This window comes from Gopherus evgoodei, chromosome 10 (assembly GCF_007399415.2).
Source record: "Gopherus evgoodei ecotype Sinaloan lineage chromosome 10, rGopEvg1_v1.p, whole genome shotgun sequence".
Lineage (NCBI taxonomy): Eukaryota > Metazoa > Chordata > Testudines > Testudinidae > Gopherus > Gopherus evgoodei.
The window spans coordinates 29,925,153-29,944,199 of NC_044331.1; the positions used below are offsets into that span (position 1 = coordinate 29,925,153).

The 19,047-nt window shown below is 39.6% G+C and overlaps 1 protein-coding gene across 5 annotated transcripts in view; it reads left to right on the forward strand.

Moving 5' to 3' along the window:
* TJP1 (tight junction protein 1) overlaps positions 1-19,047 on the forward strand; it is a 316,033-nt gene that overhangs the window by 9,096 nt on the left and 287,890 nt on the right. For all 5 annotated transcript variants that reach the window (XM_030577350.1, XM_030577352.1, XM_030577351.1 and 2 more), the window contains exon 2: positions 1,877-2,009. In XM_030577350.1, the coding sequence (XP_030433210.1) occupies positions 1,877-2,009 (133 nt within the window). The remainder of the gene's footprint in view (positions 1-1,876; positions 2,010-19,047) is intronic.

The window sequence follows — 19,047 nt, forward strand, 5'->3', positions numbered from 1 at the left end:
GAGGTTGAATGATTTTTAAAAATACAGAGGAAATGCTCAGTATGAGGCAGTACTGCAGCCTATGGGTTAAAAAAATTAGAATTTATAGTAATTTAAATGTATAGCAAAGGGGTCTAGCATAGGTGCTTTTAAAATATAAGCTAGATCTCAAAATAGTGCACATCACTCACTTAAAATATTTTAACATGATATAAGGAAGGAGAGAATTAAGACAAAAGTATTCAGCATTAAAGTGACTTCTCTTGAGGTGAACATAAAAATTTATTAGCGACCCTTACAATAACAAATTACAACTATTTTAGCCTGAGGAAGAAATGTCTAAACTCATCTAAAACACACGTGCCTCCAGCTTGGCTCTGCAGTCTCTTCCAACTAACACTACCAAAAAAAATAAAATCAAAATTACATTTTCAAGGGCAGTAACAATACCCTGTATGTAATAAATCCTAGGTACCAAACAACTACACATAACGCAGTCATATTTACAACTGTTTTTTTTTAATGATGCAACGGATATGAAATTGTAAAGGATCTCTGTTCATGTATCAGTTTCTTTGTTTGCAATTATTTCCTCTCCTTCCCCACAAAACAAATGCCTCTCTGTCCTAAGCAGGAGTTTGGATATTTTTCCCCCTAATCAAGAAGAAGCCCAGCACCAGGAGCCAAGCAGAGCCCATGGGCATATTTTTTCCCCACTGAGGGTGAGCCAAACTCAAGGAGTCCAATGGAGCCAATCTTATTTTGAATACCAGCACAATCTACTGTGAGCAGCATTTCATTTGCATGATTCGCATGTGCGGAGCTTGAAAAAGAACTCCGACCTTTCCCCCCACAATTCCACTCATGAGCAGAGCACTTAATCACATGATAAATACACTAACTCCAAACAAATAAACTAAAAGTTAAGCAAACACTTACGTGCTTTTTTGAACAGGGATCTTAATAACTGACTGTACATGGAAAACAACAAACTGGCTACCCAAAGTGCTGTCAAATGCAAAGTACCTCTAAAAATTTTTTCTGCTATATTAATCTTAGGTGCCATTTATAACTATAATTGGAAAAACATGTTTAGACATATGAATATTCATGTTGTAGACTGAAGAGCTCTGTGTACCTCAAAAGGTTTTCTCTTTCACCAACAGAGGTTGGTCCAATAAAAGATATTACCTAACTCACCTTGTCACTGATTATCCTAGTTATTAAAGTGCTCTCTTCCTTTTTGGTCCATTTCTGATTGTCTTTTAATGTCCTTTTCCAAAACTTTGTCAGGTTGACTAGTGGCTTACCTCACATTTCAAAATTTGACCTCACACAGGATTTAACACATTTGGTTAACATTAAGCAGGTTAGTTTAAAGTCATTAACAGCTCCCAATAGGTAACTTGAAATGTGAATCACTTATTCATAGTATTGTACTGCAGTTGCAGATTCCTGTAGTAGTAGTAGTGGCAGAGTCATTAAAATTCACAAAATGGAAAAGATTAGAAAGCTAATGGCATGAACGCTTATGAGTGGTAATCTGTCAAAGTCACTGGGAGCCATAATCCTGTATCAGAGGGTTGAATTTTCCTCAATATTGTCAGAAAAATAAATTCTATTAAGATCCATTTCATTGTTCTGACAGCTTTTAAGAAAAGGTATTATTCTATTTCTTATAAGTATTTCTATGGCACCCATTATGTTAGCATCTATAAGCTTTAATTATGGTTTAGGATTGACAATGTGTATGGTGCTTATTGGGTGAAAACTTGGTTTTCTAGTAAGACTCATCACTTGTTTAGATTTACACTGTTTGTGTCTTACAATCTGTCTTCTTTTAAACAAGCGTTTGAGATTTCTCAAAATCTTATACATAATTATTTTTATTTGACAGGGTGACTCCATCATCTGAAAATCCGAATGGTGCTACATGTAGTGTGAGTCAAGGAAAACCTTCTTTAAGAAGAATAAAAGGAAGAATACATAGAAGCAAAAGTCTTGATAGCATTGATTTCTGTGAGTTCAATGTAAGTATCTATATCCATTGCATTTATCCTAGCTGAAGTTTCTGAAAACCTTTACTATCGATAAGGAGGATGGTTAAGGTCTGTCCTTTTTTGGTTTAGTAGATTTGACATATCAACAGGTTATTATATTAAAACTTAGGGATGTTACAAGCCAAACCCTTTGCTCGAGGGTTTTAGCTGCACGGGTGTTGCTCGTATAATTAGTGATCAACAATTACATTTGATTTTTTGAGAAATCATAAGTATTACAAATTAAAATGTCAAACTTTATCATTGTTTCCCAAAAGATTACACGTGTGGAAGTGGAGGCAAAGTAATGTTGGCACACATACATCTACATGATTATTATCATATTTCCAAACAGGCAAAAATGCAAGATGTTTTAGAATTGCATTTTCATACTTAGAGTTGGGAGGTTGTACTCATAAGAAAAGCATATGATTTCAACAGAAGTTACTTAATAGTGTCCACAGTGTATGAATACTATATAGCTCTAGAGAAAAGAAATATTTTTAAAATGTGTACATGTGTATATAACATCTAATATAGAAAGAGAACAGAACTTCTATTTTAATTAAACAGTACTGTTATGCTATTTGGTTCTTCTTGTCTGGAGTATTAGATCTTCTGATTGTGAAAATATAGCTTCAGCAAATTTAATATCTTTGTGGTTTTAATAGACTTGAGTACGTGATATTGAAAGGGATATCGGAAATGAGTAGCTTTTTGGTTTTTTTCATGAATGTATGTTGATAAAGTATTGGAATATTTCTGAATGCTCTTCAATGAAGTGTAGCTCATACATGTATGTATTTTAGGGAAGGCTTTTGAAAAGGGATGGCTCTTGCATTTTGCTTTGAAGATGTTATGATCTCTGGTTAGCCTGATTTCGGGGCACGGGGTCTTTTGGATTCATTAGTGCTCCTGGACTTGCAGAGAAGTGTCAGTATGTCTTCTTCCAACTTCAGCTAGCAGAAGATTAGTTTCTCATCTGAGAAGAATGGCAGACACTGATCTTGTGACACTAGACTCTTGCCACTTCCACATTAAGCTACTGCAATTACAAAGTTGGGTTTGATCTATAAAGCCCTAAATGGTTTTGTTCAGGCTAGAACTCTTCTGTTTGTGATGCTGCTGTTGTGACTAGCCATAGTAGTTGAGTTAACAGCTACCTGGTAATGACTTGCTGATGGCAAAGTGTTTCCTTTTGAGAGATCCTTGACTTTGGAGCTCACTCACTCTCTCCATACTTCGTGGTGTAATAGGTCCTGGATTTGTAACTTTTAGGACATCCTGTGATTTCAATTAAACTAAATCAATTCATTTAAATTCTTGGTCACTTGCTGGAATAGTGGAACTAGAGGTGAAGGGGAATCTTGGACCTTACTCTTAAATGGTCCTTGAGTCCATAACTGGCTAAACTCTTAATGCAGGATATTTAGTAGCAAAATTAAATATTTATCTACACAGTAGTTTTTAATTTACAGGTCTCAATTTATGCCCTCCTTTATGAAGATTTTTATATGTCTGCCTCCGCCCCTAGGGGCACATAGGAAGAAGTTTATTACACATTCTCTTGTATGTTCTGTCATCCTAGCAAAAAAACTTCGGCAAGGGGAACTCATTTACTATACATTGGCTATCTTGCCACAAGCAACTCTACAGCATCTTACTGCAGAGCTGCACTTTTTCCATGCTTGCTTTCTTGGCCTCCCTTCAGGACAGGTCTTCCCAGTGAGCTGCCACTGCCCATAGCCTCCTGGGGCTAAAATGGTCCATGAAGATGGACAGTTTTTCTTCTAGATCAAGCTCATTATACGTAAATGCCTCTATGTACATACATTTTTTCAGATGTTTTAAGTAATACCAAAATAAAATGCACCTATTTTAATACTACATTAAATTTCAGTAACTCCTGAAATGAATTATGAGTTAATGCAGATTAATAGGCGAATAATATAGGTTTCACAGCTGCCCAAGTCTGTGTGCATATGAGTTGTTTACTTGTATTTTATAGGAATATTTTAAACAGAAATAAAGAAATTACCGTGTAAAAGTAAACAGAATGCACATTTACAAAACTCAAATTATCTCATTATGTCTACATATTAATAATCATGACCCAGTATGAAAGATTACTAGGTATTCTGAGGTCCTGTTAGAGAATGATACTACTAGAAATAAGCACAAAGATGAGCTCAGAATTTTACTCTGTATTTCCTTGCTGCTGTGGACTAAAAATCTTACTGACATACTATTAAAATTTTGCACAGGGATTTGAGATTCTCATTGTCTTTAAATGTAATAGTCAGAAAAATAAAGTACAGAGAAAAATGTCTGAGTGATGCTGCTAATGTATAAGCCTTCCACCCCTACTCTAGTGACATGTTGAAATTAGTTGTGAAATGTATAGTTTAAAATGCAAATATTCTTTTTCTCCTCTAAAAGCACTTTACTTCCCTCTCCAGTTATATAGATAGCTCTCTTTTTAGCAGTAGTCTGAGAGACAGTCACAGAGACTAATCTTGAAGAGAAAAGATGGACTAGAAAAGAAATATGCTTTTATATGGGGGAAAAGGAAGACTATTCAAAACTCATTCTTCGTAACTTTTGTGCTTATAATAAATCCAGATTATGCAGAACAAAGATGAAAAACTTCACATCAAAAGGTAGTAACTGTTATATATGCTGATACCATCTAAGAGGTCATTTACATTAATTACTGATAATTTGTTAGATGATTGTATTATCATACAAGGAAGAAGGATGCACATCAGTAATGCTGATGGTGAAAAAAGTTTCAAAGTGAAACAAGTAGCATTTCTGATAGGAAATAACTTCATAGAAATCCAAAAGGAGTCCTTTTGGAAATGTTCTGCTCCCCATCTCTGAGAATACTCTTACAATTCCCAAGAAGATCCTATATGATTGATTAATCAGTCTCATCTAATGATTGTTAAATGCTTTGGATAAAGCCTCCTCTGCTACAGGCATGAAGAGCTGTGCCCACAGTAGAACTGCACTGGTTCTGAGGCACAGGGGAGACAGATTACTGGGATCCCATGGCAGGAATGTGCATCCAGCTGCATGGGGCCCTTTGCCTAGCTACTGCAGAGAGGAATGGTGGTGGGCTTGGAGTAGGCTGGTATATGTGTATAATCATAGATTTCTCCCCTGTCCCTCAAAGGGGAGTTCAGGGAACAAGCAGAGTGGAGGCTAATACAGTCTTGAAGCTGCACTAGTGGCTAAAGAGTAACTTCGCTCCTGCTTCTTGATCTGGGAGCCCTGTACCTCTGTAGAGGGTGATCTGAAAGGAACAGGTGCTGTCAAGATTTTGCTTTAGCTTCGCTGACAAAGGCCTGTCTTTGGGGTGCTAATGGTCCTGACTTCTAGCCATGGTACTACAGGTAGGTGGTATATTGATGACTAATATGAGGTCTTTATGTGTCTAGGTCATAGTCACAACAAGTTGGCAGCTTGTTGTATGAGATTACCGTAAAACCCAGATGATTGAGGAAAGCTTTGTCAAACTGAATGGTTGCTCCAAAAATTAATGTTTGTGTCTATGTTGCCATCCATAGCTGGTCCACAAATGGTGAAAATCTGAGTACTATTAATTCCAGATAACAGAAATTCTCCTCTGTTTCAACTGGCTGGAAGTCTGTAGTTTCTGGAAGCCTGGGCCCTGTGTTTTCTTTCTAGTGATATCTATGGTGTCCGTATGTGGGCAAGTGGATTGCGATAGCTAGTCATGCCTCATCTCATTCTGGCAGAGGCAGGAAACAGGACAATGAAACAGGGCAAGATTTTTGCAGTCCTTGGATATAGGGATAAAGAAAGCAACTCCTGTAAAGGACAAAATCCATCAGCAATGTTTCATATCTCTTTCCTTTTTTGTATCCCTTCCCAGCACTGCTGCCTTCAGCCTATCCAGGTTAGCCCTCACCCGTCAGTTCTTCTCTAGAAGATATTGTGCTTCTCTGGATGACAGACAACCCTTGAAATGTACAGCTTCGATGGCACATATCAGAGTACAAATCCTGTGCTGCATGTGTCTAGCTGGGCATCTACCTGCAGCTTAGAAATGTTACAGATGTGCAAAACAACAAAATTATGAAGGCAAATTAATTTTTTTCAGCCCTTCCCATTCCACTCTCAAAACTGCAGGCTGGATTCATTCTGAAAAGGGCAAGAATTTCAAGTGTCAGATGTGCATGGGAAAGGGAAATGAATTGAAACCTTTCCTCTTCATAGTAAATTAGGGAAAATCCTTGATACTTCTGTTGAAGTCCTTGGGTCAAGGTCAACTTGATAAAGCATATCATTCTCTAGTTCAAAATGGGGAAATTGGGCAGCTTGGACTTCCTGAGTAGCCTTTCCATCTATCACTGCTATCCAGGCATATGACTCACTTAAGGTGTCATCTTCCTTTTGCCCACATATGTGATCATAGATCTGGGTTAAATGGGCTATGTCAGGAGGCTGAACCTCCTGGAGAGGGTCCCCAGATCTGAAGGCACTTCTCCCACTTCTGATTTGGCATCATCCATCTGCCGAGATGGTTCCCCTGGTGCAGTCTCCCTGGCCAAATGGATCTGTAACCAGGTCCTCCCTTCTTCTCAGTGTTGCCTTCAAAACTTACTAATCCTCTAGATTTGGGCAGACTCTTCCAAAAGGTCAGATTTCAGTACTAGAAATGTCTTATCTAGCTGTTGGGGTATTGTTTCAGCTGGAATAAGACCACCTGCTTGGGGGAGGAGGAAACAGGGGAACTGTTGCCAGTTTCTCCCAATTATAATCTAGGGTGTTCTGTCATGCCAACCTGAATTTTCGCTTCATGCTCACCCACTTTCAGTTGTACCCAAGCTGTGGGGTAGGAGTGGACATCCCCATGCACATATGTCACCTTGAAGGGGCAGTCAAATTGGAGGTTGCTAAGGCTGAGCGGGAACTCTCAAACCAGGGTTTGGGAGTACCCTAAGTCTACCAACTGGGCATGGTACACCTTCTGCCAGTGACTTGGGCCACATAGGCCTTATGCTGCTGGTTGAGCCTGGGCTCAGAGCTGCTACATGGTTCTGTGACCCTACAGTCAAAGAAAGTCATTCCATGATGTGACAGGACCAGCTGAAGTGTCCTGGCCTCCCACAGCAAAAGCATACCAATAGGCCTCGAATATGGTCTGGATGACCCCTTCTCTTCAGGGCTTTTGGGGTGCAGCTCTAGGATGGGAGGGCTAGCATCCATCAAGACTAAGACTATGATTTAGTAACAGATATTTTTAGTAAATAAATCATGGACAGGTCATGGGCAATAAACAATAATTCACGGCTTGTAACCTGTCCATGACTTTTACTAAAAATACCTGTGATTAAATCTGGGGGCAGGGGGGCACTGGAGGGTCAGGAGAGCACTGCTGAGGGAGGGGAATTGGGGTGGGTCCTACTTGTGGGGGACCGCTTGGGGCCAGCTGCCCAGGGCCATGGAGCGCGGCTGCTCTGGCCAGGGACTGCTGCCTGGGGCCGCCGGAGCAACAGCTGCTGTGGTTGTCCCCATGGCCACTCTAGCAGCAGCTAGTGTGGCTATCCTGATGGCCACCTAAACAGCTGGACCTGGAGCCAGCTGCTTAGGCAGCTGTGGGGTCAGCCACCCTGGCCCCTGCAGAAGTCATGGAGGCTTAATCATGACAGATATGGAGCTCTAATCATGAACAGTGCTCCAGGCCTGAATCCAGAAGGACTTTCCTTCTGGGTCAGTTTGGGTCTCTTGGGTGCTCCCTTTGGCAATAGCTAGGGTCCTCTGAACCCTGGACCTGCCAGCTGTCAGACCTTGGCAGGGTATTTTTGTCAGACCAGGTAGTGAGCAAGTAAGTCGGGGCTTATGCCACCAAGTCCAAGTTTGAATTTACACTGGCAATATGTCTTGGTTCTGCTCCAAGACTACTGCATCTATGAGCGCCACAGTCGTGCGGACCGCAGGGTATAGCCATTGGGTGGCCCAGTTTCAAGGCATAGGGCTATGGCCTGGTGGCAAGCCCCTGAGGCAAAAAGCTCTGAGCAGAACCTTCACGAGTAGGTTTCTGGGGATCCAAGTGGTCAAGTATGGCAGCCTTCACTGTCTGATAATCTCTCACCTCTTCATCTTCTAGAGCCCAATAAGCCACCTGAGCTTCCCCGGACAGGACCGGGGACAGGTGAGTGGCCCAGGTGTCTTTATCCCAAGTAGCAGTTGTGCCTACCTGCTCAAAGGTGACTAAGTAGATTTCTGGATCATGATGTAGCCCCAGTCTGGCCAGTGGTATCTGGACCTAGAGTTCAACTGGTTTGAGGAGCCTGAACTAGTTAGTTGCTGCAACAATGACTCCTGGAATTGCAGCTCCTCGTGTTGCTTGAGCTGAAGGACCTCCAGGAGTGCAGCCTGCTGTTGCTGAGGAGCCTGCTACACTTCATGCTGTGCTTCAACTAGTGCCCTCTGAGTTTCAATAGATCTGTGCTGATGCTGGGCAAGCAGCCTTATCAATGCTTCCATTCTCCCCTTGTTTCAGGGGTCAGTTCCAAATCCCCACTTAGTGTAACAGGGCACACTCAACTCTCACAAATACCCCCCCAGGGGGGAGTGTGTGTGCCTGCACGCTCACTCTCTCAGCTCTCTGGCCAAGTCACACATTGTCAGAGAGAGAGAAAAGTAAAAGGCTTTCCGGGTTTCAAGTCCAAAAAGGGTTTTTCTCATTGCCATCTGTAACGTCTCCCTCAAGTTGTCCCTGTTCCAGGATAGAGCAGTGCCCCAGGACTTCCTCCCTGGAGATAATATCTTCACTCTCTTAGGGCCTTTCTGGCCACAGCTCTCCAGCTGGGCCACTGCAGTTCAGTTCCCACTCTGGGGTGCCTCAATGTCTAGGACACTTCCCCCAGTGGCTAATGGGACTGGGAGGGGACTCAGGCCCACCCACTACTCCAGGTCCCAGCCCAGGAACCCTGTAGATAGCATCTTTCCACTGTGTCCCTTTAACTAAGTAGCACCACTACTCTAATTCCCTGAGCCACTTCCCTGTGTTCTCTTCACCCTTCCACAGGGCCATGTCCTGATGGAGTCCCAGCAACCAGCTCAGGCTCCTGCTCACTCTCCCTGGCTTCTGGCAGCATCACCCTGCCCTGCTGCTCCCTTAGCCAGCCACACACAATCCACACTCCTCCAGCTCCAGCAAGAAACTGATCCTACTCTGCCCCTACAGCTCATCTGAGAGTGACCAGCTGGGCCCTGATTGGCTGTGTCCCACTCAGCCACTCTAGGCACTTTGGAGGACTCTCTCCACTGCCCTTTTCTGGGGCAGGGTGTGTCACGGCCACAAAACCTCCAGCAGGGGGCCTCAGAGGGTCTGGTATGCTCTGTCACAAAGCTGTATAAAATATATATATATAAAGTTACTGTATTAAAGCTTTACATTGTTTTCTTTTGCCATATATTTGTATTTTAAAAATTATGGTAAGTTCATAATTGATTGAGATAAGACAAGTAATAGCATTTGCATTGATTGTATTCAGCAGTTATGTTCTGATTCAGATATACCATCATATCTGTTACATAATGGAAAAAAAGGCTTAAATTTCCAACTGAGCATAAGGGAGTTGAGTGTTCAACTAATGGAAGTCAGGCACTTTTAAAAAATCCTGCTAATACAATTACCTGTTTATAATGAAAAGTCATATTGAAGAGGATAGCTTTTGGATATTTGTTTCACAAACGATTGCCTAAATCCTGAGTGGTAACAAGCATCTCCAGAAGCTATTGAAGTTGGAGGTCCTCAAGGCCCTGAGATTTGGGGCCATCGTGGACAGAGTCCTGAATTTACTGAAGTCAATTTACTGCTACTGATATAAGTGATTCTGTATGGTTCTTCAGTCATTAGTACTGGAGAGCTAAAGAATTTTTATTCTCATTTGAATACTGACATACTAATATGCTTTTTTGTGAATGATATAAATGTAAGTGATTTATTTTCAGCACCATCTGTTACTCATCATGAGTCTGATTTAATTAGGAGATTGTGATCTGTTGGTATGTTTATGCTCTGGTTGTTTTATGATTCATGCAATTACAGAAATAAGATTATTGGTAATATATTTTAATTATACTATTGGCATTTGCAATATTGAAAATCTTGTACGTAGTTGATTACTATTGAATTAATAGAACGTGGGAGTCATGTTACATCACCTGATAAGAGGTTGTGTTATAAGTATTTTAAAAAGCTAGGAAGAAAATAAAAGGTTTTGATTATTTAAGTATCAAGATCCCAATTCAGCAGATCATTTAAGCATGTACTTAACTTTAAACACATGCCTAAATCAATTTGCTTAAAGTTAAGATTGTGCTTAAGTGCTTTCATAGAGATCTAAATACACTAGGACTGCTTAATTGATTCTTGCATTTTCAATAGTGAGTATTATTAATAGGTAATACACATAACTAACGTCATTTGCTCTTTGTAATTCATTGCAAATGCATTCTGAATTGTGTTGTATTTTAAATAATTGTATAACTGATAAATGTTACTGTAAGAAATATTTGTAATTTTACATCAGGTGAATGAGGTGATGTCATGACAACAGAGCTTGGTAACCTGTTTAGACAGCATCACAATTGCACATGATGATCACATACTGTTTTAATTATTTTACATTTTAGTTCTCTAGTAAACACAGTGGTGCTGAATGCATTTGCTACGATGGGGACAATCTACTTTAGGAACAGGAAATCAACAGAGGATGTTGGTGGGGGGGTTTTGGGGAGGGAGATTGAGGGTTTTGTCTTTTTTAAAAAATGTAATCAGTGAAATTTCATCTTATGGACAAAGTACAGTTCCACTTTTGTCTTTTAGGCAAAGTAAGAAATATGTTGCTTCAGAACTTAGTTTGATTTAGGGATATTTAATTTGTATATTTTGATATAATATTGACAATTTGTGTTTTAACTGTTATAAAGCTTTAACTTTTTTGAATCTGACTCTCTCTATTGTCTGACCCCCCCCCCATAATGTCCCAAAACTGTGTAAATTTAAAGTGATAAAATTGACAAAATGCTTAAAATAAACATTAATATTATTTGTCAACATTATTTTAAAAAATCAAATTCTGCCAAGCCTACTTTTACTGTAAGATCTCATATAGAGAAGATGGAAGAGCTGTTAATTCCTCATGCTGCTGCCTATGCTGACTGTACTGCTGTGGTCAAAACCAGAAGATTAACCCAGAATGCTGTGTTGTGGGGGTGGATAGATGTCTTGTGCTTTGTTGCTGCCTATATTATGAATTTCACTCTCTTTATTATGTGTAGTGATGCTCTGAGGAGTTTTAGGTCTTGCTTCTTATTAACTTTCATAGAAGCATATGATGACAGCCTTATGTCACTATTCTAATCTTTCTGTTCAGTTTTTTTAATTTACGATAAATCACTGAAAAACCACTCCCTTGTTTGAAAATTTTATTATCCCAAAATCATTGCTGTTATTACAGTTGTAAATAAAATCAGCAGTGAAGAAATAAAATAATTCAAGCAGCAGACTGTGCTGTTAACTAGCTCACTGCATAATATGCTGTATGGTTTTCTGGACTTTATTGAAAAACATGGATTTATTGCAATCTTTATTATATTTTTCTGTAGCTAATACTTTTTTTTCTGTTAAAGCTTTAGATAAAATGGCGTGTGGGGTGATAAATTTTGTCCAGTTTGGTTTAATTTTTAACTTGAACAGTTCAGTTTTTTAGGTACTTTAAGATTATAACTACATCAAGAAAAAATAATTCACACATGTACATATCTATGAAATCATTCAGAATGCATGAATTAGAATATAAATTAAATCCTTTTCAGCCTTTTCCCAGGACTAAGGCGTAAGAGGAATGATATTTTTAAAAGTCCTGCAATTATTTTAGTCTTGCCTTTGTATAAGTGGAAGGGAATACTCACTACCCCAGATGGATTCCTGTAGATGCCCTTAATTTGTTATTGTTCATGGCAGTGTAGTCATTATGCAGCTGTTTCTGAGAATTATACCCTCTGTAGTAGCTCATATATACTTCACAATATTATAGTACAGTACAGCAAGACATTTGCTGCAAGTGAAATAATTCAGTAGGATGATGTTTTCATCTACTGATATCCAGATTTATTCTGCATCAGTCCCCTATGATAAAGCAATTTTAATGTTCTCTGGTTATCTAAGATAACTAAGATGAATCTCTCCCATCTAACTATAATTCTTACCAACTATTAGCACATTTTACATTATGCAAAATAAAAATATTTTAAAGCTTTTTTCATATTTGACTAGTCCATTAAATGGAAAAACTGTTTCAAAGACAATATTTATTATTGCTATTATTTAACACATGCAATTAGTAGCATTAAGTGTGTGTGTGTGTGTGTGTGTAAATCACTTAATTCTCTTATACTGATACTGCTAGGGCAGCATTGAAATATGAAATATGCTTTGTCTGGCACATCAATTCTTTTTGCCAGTTTGACTGAAAGGGCAAAATATTACTGACCTCTGTTCCAAGGTATCTCTCTTTCAGCACTGATGGGAAAGAGGAGAATATTTTCAATGTTCTTCACTTCTCCCATGTTGCCTTTTGATTGAAAAATATCCCAAGTTTTATTACAGTCATATTTAAATATTGAGGCAGACTGTTAGGTCTCAGACTCCATGCTCACTGTGTGAAACTGAAGTTTAATCTGAGGATGTGAACCAGAAATGAAGAACTAATTTAATTAGCTAAGTTTCAAATTGTGACTGACTTTCTTCCTATTATTATAATCAGAATATCATCACAGTTGTATTAGTGGAAACCCTTCAAATATATTCCTCAGAAATGCCTATGTTCTGTAATGTTAAGTAAAGAGGAACAAATTAAATGTGGTTCCTTGTTTAAAATAAACATAAAGGTTAAGTCCCTGAATAGGTTCAGAATGCCATTTTAAATCTACAGCAGACTCTGACCCCTTAATAATGATTACACCACCTATAGGATTTCCATTTTATTTGATTTAGAAATGTACTTTTGAGTAGATACAGTTGTACACATTAGAAACTATTCCCGCTGTTCTCACAAGCAACAACCATATTTGAAATTGGAGGTGTAGGGACTCTGTTGGAGTGAATGGAAATATTTCAAATAGTATCTGGCTGATTACTTCAGTGCCATCATGCTGTTTGCATATCTGTGGGTGAGTTGTCAGGTCTCTCCTTACTCATGAAGAAAAATGTCAAAAAAGATCTAGGCCATCATGTATTTTCTCTTTATATTATATAATATCAGATCCCTTTCATGTGATCGTATAGCCTTCTAGCTTACAGTATTACTTCACTTGCAATATTTAGATCCTTATCTACACACATTCACTCTCCCTTAAACTGAGACCACAAGCTAAGTGCTGTACAAACACACAAGAAGACATGGAAATTTCTTTGAGGACCTTACAGTTTATATTTAGAAATAGAGTTTTTTAATTTAGGGCCTTTTTTAAATTTATCACTATTTTACAAGGTACAATTGGAATAGCTTTGTTACAAGGATGTTAATAAGAGCCTGTTAAAATTTCATCACCATTTGAATGCAGGATTGGAGTGATTTCCCTGTCTTTTAGGTCATGCACTCTGCTTCTGGTCACTGCTAAATTACTCTGATAGCAATTACTTAGTTCTAAGGCTAATTAAAATACTTTGAAGAGCATTTTTTTTTCCTTTGGTGTTACACCAGATTGCACCAAATATTTGTGTGTGTGTTTGTTTTGTTTAGTAGGAGGTTATAACCAGTTTCTCCACAGGGTCTTCACCTTCACTTCAGATTACACAAATTGAACACTGGGTACAGTCACTATGAGCAGAATTTACCTGTATGCTAAAGACCAGCACAAAGCCTGAGCACTTAAGTCCCATTTTAACCTTATCCTTGGGCGTTTAACTGGGATTTAATAGGTTTGTAGGCCTTGTGTATGGATTTTACCCTATATTTTGAAGAACTAAGTATTAACATTTCCAGAGATTTTCCCTTAAGTTTGCTAGGTGATGATATGATTGAATGAAAAAATAAACGAATAGACTCCCCAGACATTCATCCCTTTGCTGTGGGAACACATGCATATGTGGGTGCATGGGGTTTAAGCATAGCCTCAGTGAGAGCATTTTGTGGAAGACCTCTGGTTTCAGTCTGAGATGATCAGTCTTTATAAAGTAGCAGAGCAGAAAGATAATTAGCCAGAGCCATCAGCTAGAGAAAAATGTGCCTCTCTTTCATTATAATTTGAACTATTTGAATAAAAGGATCAGATTCCTGGTTCTGGCTGAGACTCCTTTGCACCAGTTCAACAATGTAAAGGGGACTCAAAGCTGACCCTAAGATAAAGGGAAATCCTAAAGACACAGGGGATTCTTCTGGTGGCATAAAGACACAGGGGATTCTTCTGGTGACCACAGCCTGTGGCTACTCTGATGTATCGTGGGGATTGGTTCATCCCTTGGCTAGCCCCATGATCAAGAGAAACAGAAGATGGAGAGCAACCTCTGCTTCCCTGCCTCATGCAGCTGAGGGTCGAGCCTCAAATATTTTAATTCTAGAACAAGGTTCTGTTTATAGCCACTCACAGTAAAAAAATGGACACACTTCTCCTTCACTTAAATATAAGCATGTTGAAAACTAGTGCTTTATCTGTTATTCTTCAGTTTCTGTTAGTCTTACTAATCTAGTATTTTTACTTTGAAAAATAAGGTTTCTTGACCATGTATAAAGAAGTGCAATGCCACAATTTCAGTTTCTTCTACTCTTGAAAGCAGATTTTTCCCTACACTTTTTATTTGTATTGGGATACCAGGTTGGAACCTTCATAGTACCTGCTGTACTCCTACAGGAGTTTATAATTAAATGTGTGTAAATTTATTCTGTTTTTGAGCCAAAACCTAAGTATATCTCATGCCAGAAACTGGGTCATAGTTTTAATTTGCTTTGCAGAATGGTTATATTTTTCTTCTACTGGTAGGTTATTTTATTTTCTTCCACCATTGTGTTAAAAAAGATGGACTGTTTTATATATGAGGAAACAATGGCAGGGGCAATTCCTGGTGTAGGCTCACAGCCTTGTGTTTAAAAATAGCAAATAAGTGTCAGTATGAATGGGTTTTCAAATACTTCACTACATTTTATCCAATGAAAATTCTAGTAGTATGTCTGTCTTAATATTCTATTTGGCATTCACTTCTGAGAACTATTTTGGTCATATTGGAACCACCCCTTTAGTTCTTGGAAATCAGAACTCATGAGAGATTAATTAAAAGATTCTTTTAATACTACTTTTTAGTATAAAAACGCATGTGAGTTGTCTGCTTGTGAACACTGGCTAGATGTTTCTGTCCTGAAATATGTCTTTCTCAGTGAGTTAATATAGGCCAGTCCACAGAAATCTGTTAATTATGTGTAAGTAAAAAAGAAAGAAGCATCTGTAAAATGGTAGAGCATTCAGCCCCAGAGCAAAAGAGAAGAAAAGGAAAATAGAGCTGATTTTTTTAAAGACATTTTTGTAGGAAAATAAATTATTTTTCAGTCAAGAAATCTAAACATTTTTTGACTTTCTAGAGAAGATGAATGTGTGTAAATCTGCAGTATTTCACATGGTCCCCGGTCAACACTCAGCAGTGTTGATGAGCTTTGGAAAAAATGCATCAAACCCTCCTTAGGCAAGGGTAGGTTGTGCAGCATGGGGAATTTGGAGTTGGTGGATAGAAGAATAGGGTTGGGTCTTAAATTATTCCCATCCACCCAAGTGAAAGAAATTAGTGTAATAAATTATGTGAAAAGATATACCTGCTATTTCCTTTGCTAAGTGTTTTCTGGGCTTTTTAGTGGACAGTCTTCCCCAAGTTTTGGCATTATACAATCTCTATGTACTGATATTCTGACCCAGCAGCCCCTATATCAGACTGACAGCTCAGCAGAGAGTCCTTTTTGGACATTTTTAACCTTCTTCCAAAAATCAGAGAAACATACATAGGTTTTTTTGGAAACCATGCTGACAGAATGTCTACAAATGGTGAAGTCTGATACAATTTATATTTGATAAGCCCAAAGAGGTATTTAATCAAAGAACACGAGAGAAAACATGGAAAGCAAAATGGCTAGATCTTGAAATGCAATATTAGTCCTCATGAAAAAGACCTTTGAGGCTAGTTCCTTAAAGTATAAAAAAGAAATATTAATCAAAGTATTCCATAAGATGAATGGTACTAGTTACCCTGATGGAGATATGATACTCTAGCTAAATGACTATCAAATACCCTCTAAATGGGATTCTTCCTTTCTGCTGTCATGGGGCTGGATTATATTTATTTCATCACACTGCTGAAGACTTTCTCCACTGTCCCATACGTAGGGAGAGATAAGATAGGATGAGGTCCTAATTAACTACACAGTACCTCTTTAAACTTCATCAGGTATATTGAAGGTTGGCTGATACAACCCAACGACCCAAGCACATGTATAGGTCTGGTCTGTGCCACAAAGTTTTATTGATAAAACTTACCTTCAATCAGTGCAGCCTGACTTATGTCCATACTGTTTTGAGTCCTGCCAACAATATACTGAACTTCTGCCAGTCAAGTTAAACCACCTCCCCAAGCTACGTAAGTATTCTACTGACACTCTTCCAATGCTATCGTGCTTATGTGGATGCTGTTTTACCTATACCAGTACAAACAGTCCTGCAGGAACAATCCTGTAATGCCACTGCCCCCACAACATTGATTGCTCTGATTGAATTTTTTAACTATACTGCCCAGTGGTCACAGTGACTGGAAGTCCACCCACCTCTTAAAATCTCCAGCAACATTTGGAAATGCTTCTTTACCTGCTGGCCCAACTATATGAGCCCATCTTTATGAGCCCACAGATATGGCTCCATGTAGAGCTTCAGCTGAAAGTCCAGCTAAAGCTCATGGGCAACCTGGTCTAGGAAAGAAGTCCTGGATTTTCTCAGCCTGTGAGGAGAAGGAGAAGTGAAAGCAGAGTTTTGGAATTCCTGCAGGAATAAAGTTGTTTATTTAGATATTGTAGAGGAGATGCAGAAACTGCGATGCAACAGGGACAAGTTCCAATGTCAGGCAAAATGGAAGGAACTGCAACAGTCCTGCCAGAAGCCAAAGGAGGTCAACAAAACATCTGGCACTGTCTCCCAGAGTTGCTACTTCTGTTCACCACTATGTGGCACTCACTGCCATACTGAGTGGGGACCCCATCACCACATGTGGCATGCTGGAGAAAGGCAGAAGGACCAAGAAGGGGAATTTAGAAATGCACCAAAACATCATGCAACTCCTCAGGCAACAAACTTGGATGCTGCAAAGCATTATGAAACAGAATGTCCAAAGGCCTATACCCCATCAGCCATTACACTGGATGGACAATTCCTGTTTCAAGGGCACACACACCCCTTAAAGGTGCCAGCATGCCCTCAATCATATCCTTATCACTCAACTCAGGGGACAGTAAGAACTGTTATGAGTACATATACACCGGTGGTCCCCAACCTTTTTTATCCAGCGGCACCAGATGACGAGCCACGGAGGACCGTGGTGCCGGACAAGCATCCGCCAAAACTCCGCCAACAAGCGGCAACGTCAATAGGTGTCGCCGCTGAAATGCTGCCGACAAGCAGCAATGTCAGTAGGCATTGCCGCCGACAAGCAGCATCATCCAGAGGCGGCGCTGCCGAAATACCCCTGAAAATCAGCAGCATTTTAGTGGCGACACCTCTGGATGATGCTGCTTGTCGGCGGCATTTCAGTGGATGCTCATCGGCTGGCCAGTATGTGGGCGCACTTAGACGCCCCAGCGGGCGCCATGACACCCTTGGGCACTGCATTGGGGACCCCAGTATACACTGACCTATGATGCAGCCCAGAGCAGCCAGTACCTTGCACTCTTTTTTTAAGCAGTGTGTTATATATTACTGCACAATAAAGTTCTATTTTGTGAAAACCATGATTGATTTTTTTGTCTTACAATACAGAAATATAAACCCACAAATCAATAACACCTCATCAGATTAATAAATTCATAATTTATAACCTGGCCAGCTCGCTGTCTGACTATGGCAAACTGTTAGTGTGTATTCTTAAGGTCTTCCTCAGCCATACCATGCCTTGATGGCCTCTGGTAATTGCCCTTGTTTCAGGCTGCTCAAAAACAGCAGAAAATCTTTCCACTTCTCTCCTCCACTCTGATAATAACATTTTGTCTTGGTCCAGCAAATTACTGAGATCCAACCTAGTTTTAAGATGTGTCCACTGTCCCTTTAATCTGTCAAATGCATGCTCCATGGTTATCCTGCACCCGCTTAGGAGCTGGTTAAATCTTTGCTCACTGCTGTCTAGGAGCCCATTCTACAGCTTCATGAGCCACGGAAACAAAGGGTTGGCTAGAATCATAATTGGCTTTGAAGTCTCACCAATGTGAATATATTGGTCCAGGAAAAAATGTTCCTACTTACAACCTTTCAAAAAGTACTGTATTCCTAAAAATGTGAGCATCATGCACCTTCCCAAACCACCCACCACTGTTGTCAGTAAATGTGATCCATGAATGCTTGCATAACCTTGGGAAAGTGTCCTTTCCGATTATGTACTCAGAAGCCAGGAGTGAGGGGCCAGAATCAGGTCCTGTCTATAGCCCTACCTCAGTTAAGGAAGCCTATTTAACTGAAACCATCTATTATTCTTGCACATTATCTGGAGTCACAATCTTGTGTAGTAAGACATGTGTGATGGCCTTGCATACTGGGATACAACTGCCCCACCATGGATTTTCGAGCACTGAACTGAATGCCAACCTACCCAATATGGTGTTGCAAGCTTTCGGAGTGTGATCACCACCCATTTCTCCATTGTCACAACAGCTCTCATTTTGGTGTCTCTGAACTAGATGGCTGGGGCAAGCTGAGCACACAACTCCAGAAATGTGGCCTTTTCCATCCAAAAGTTCTAAAGTCAATG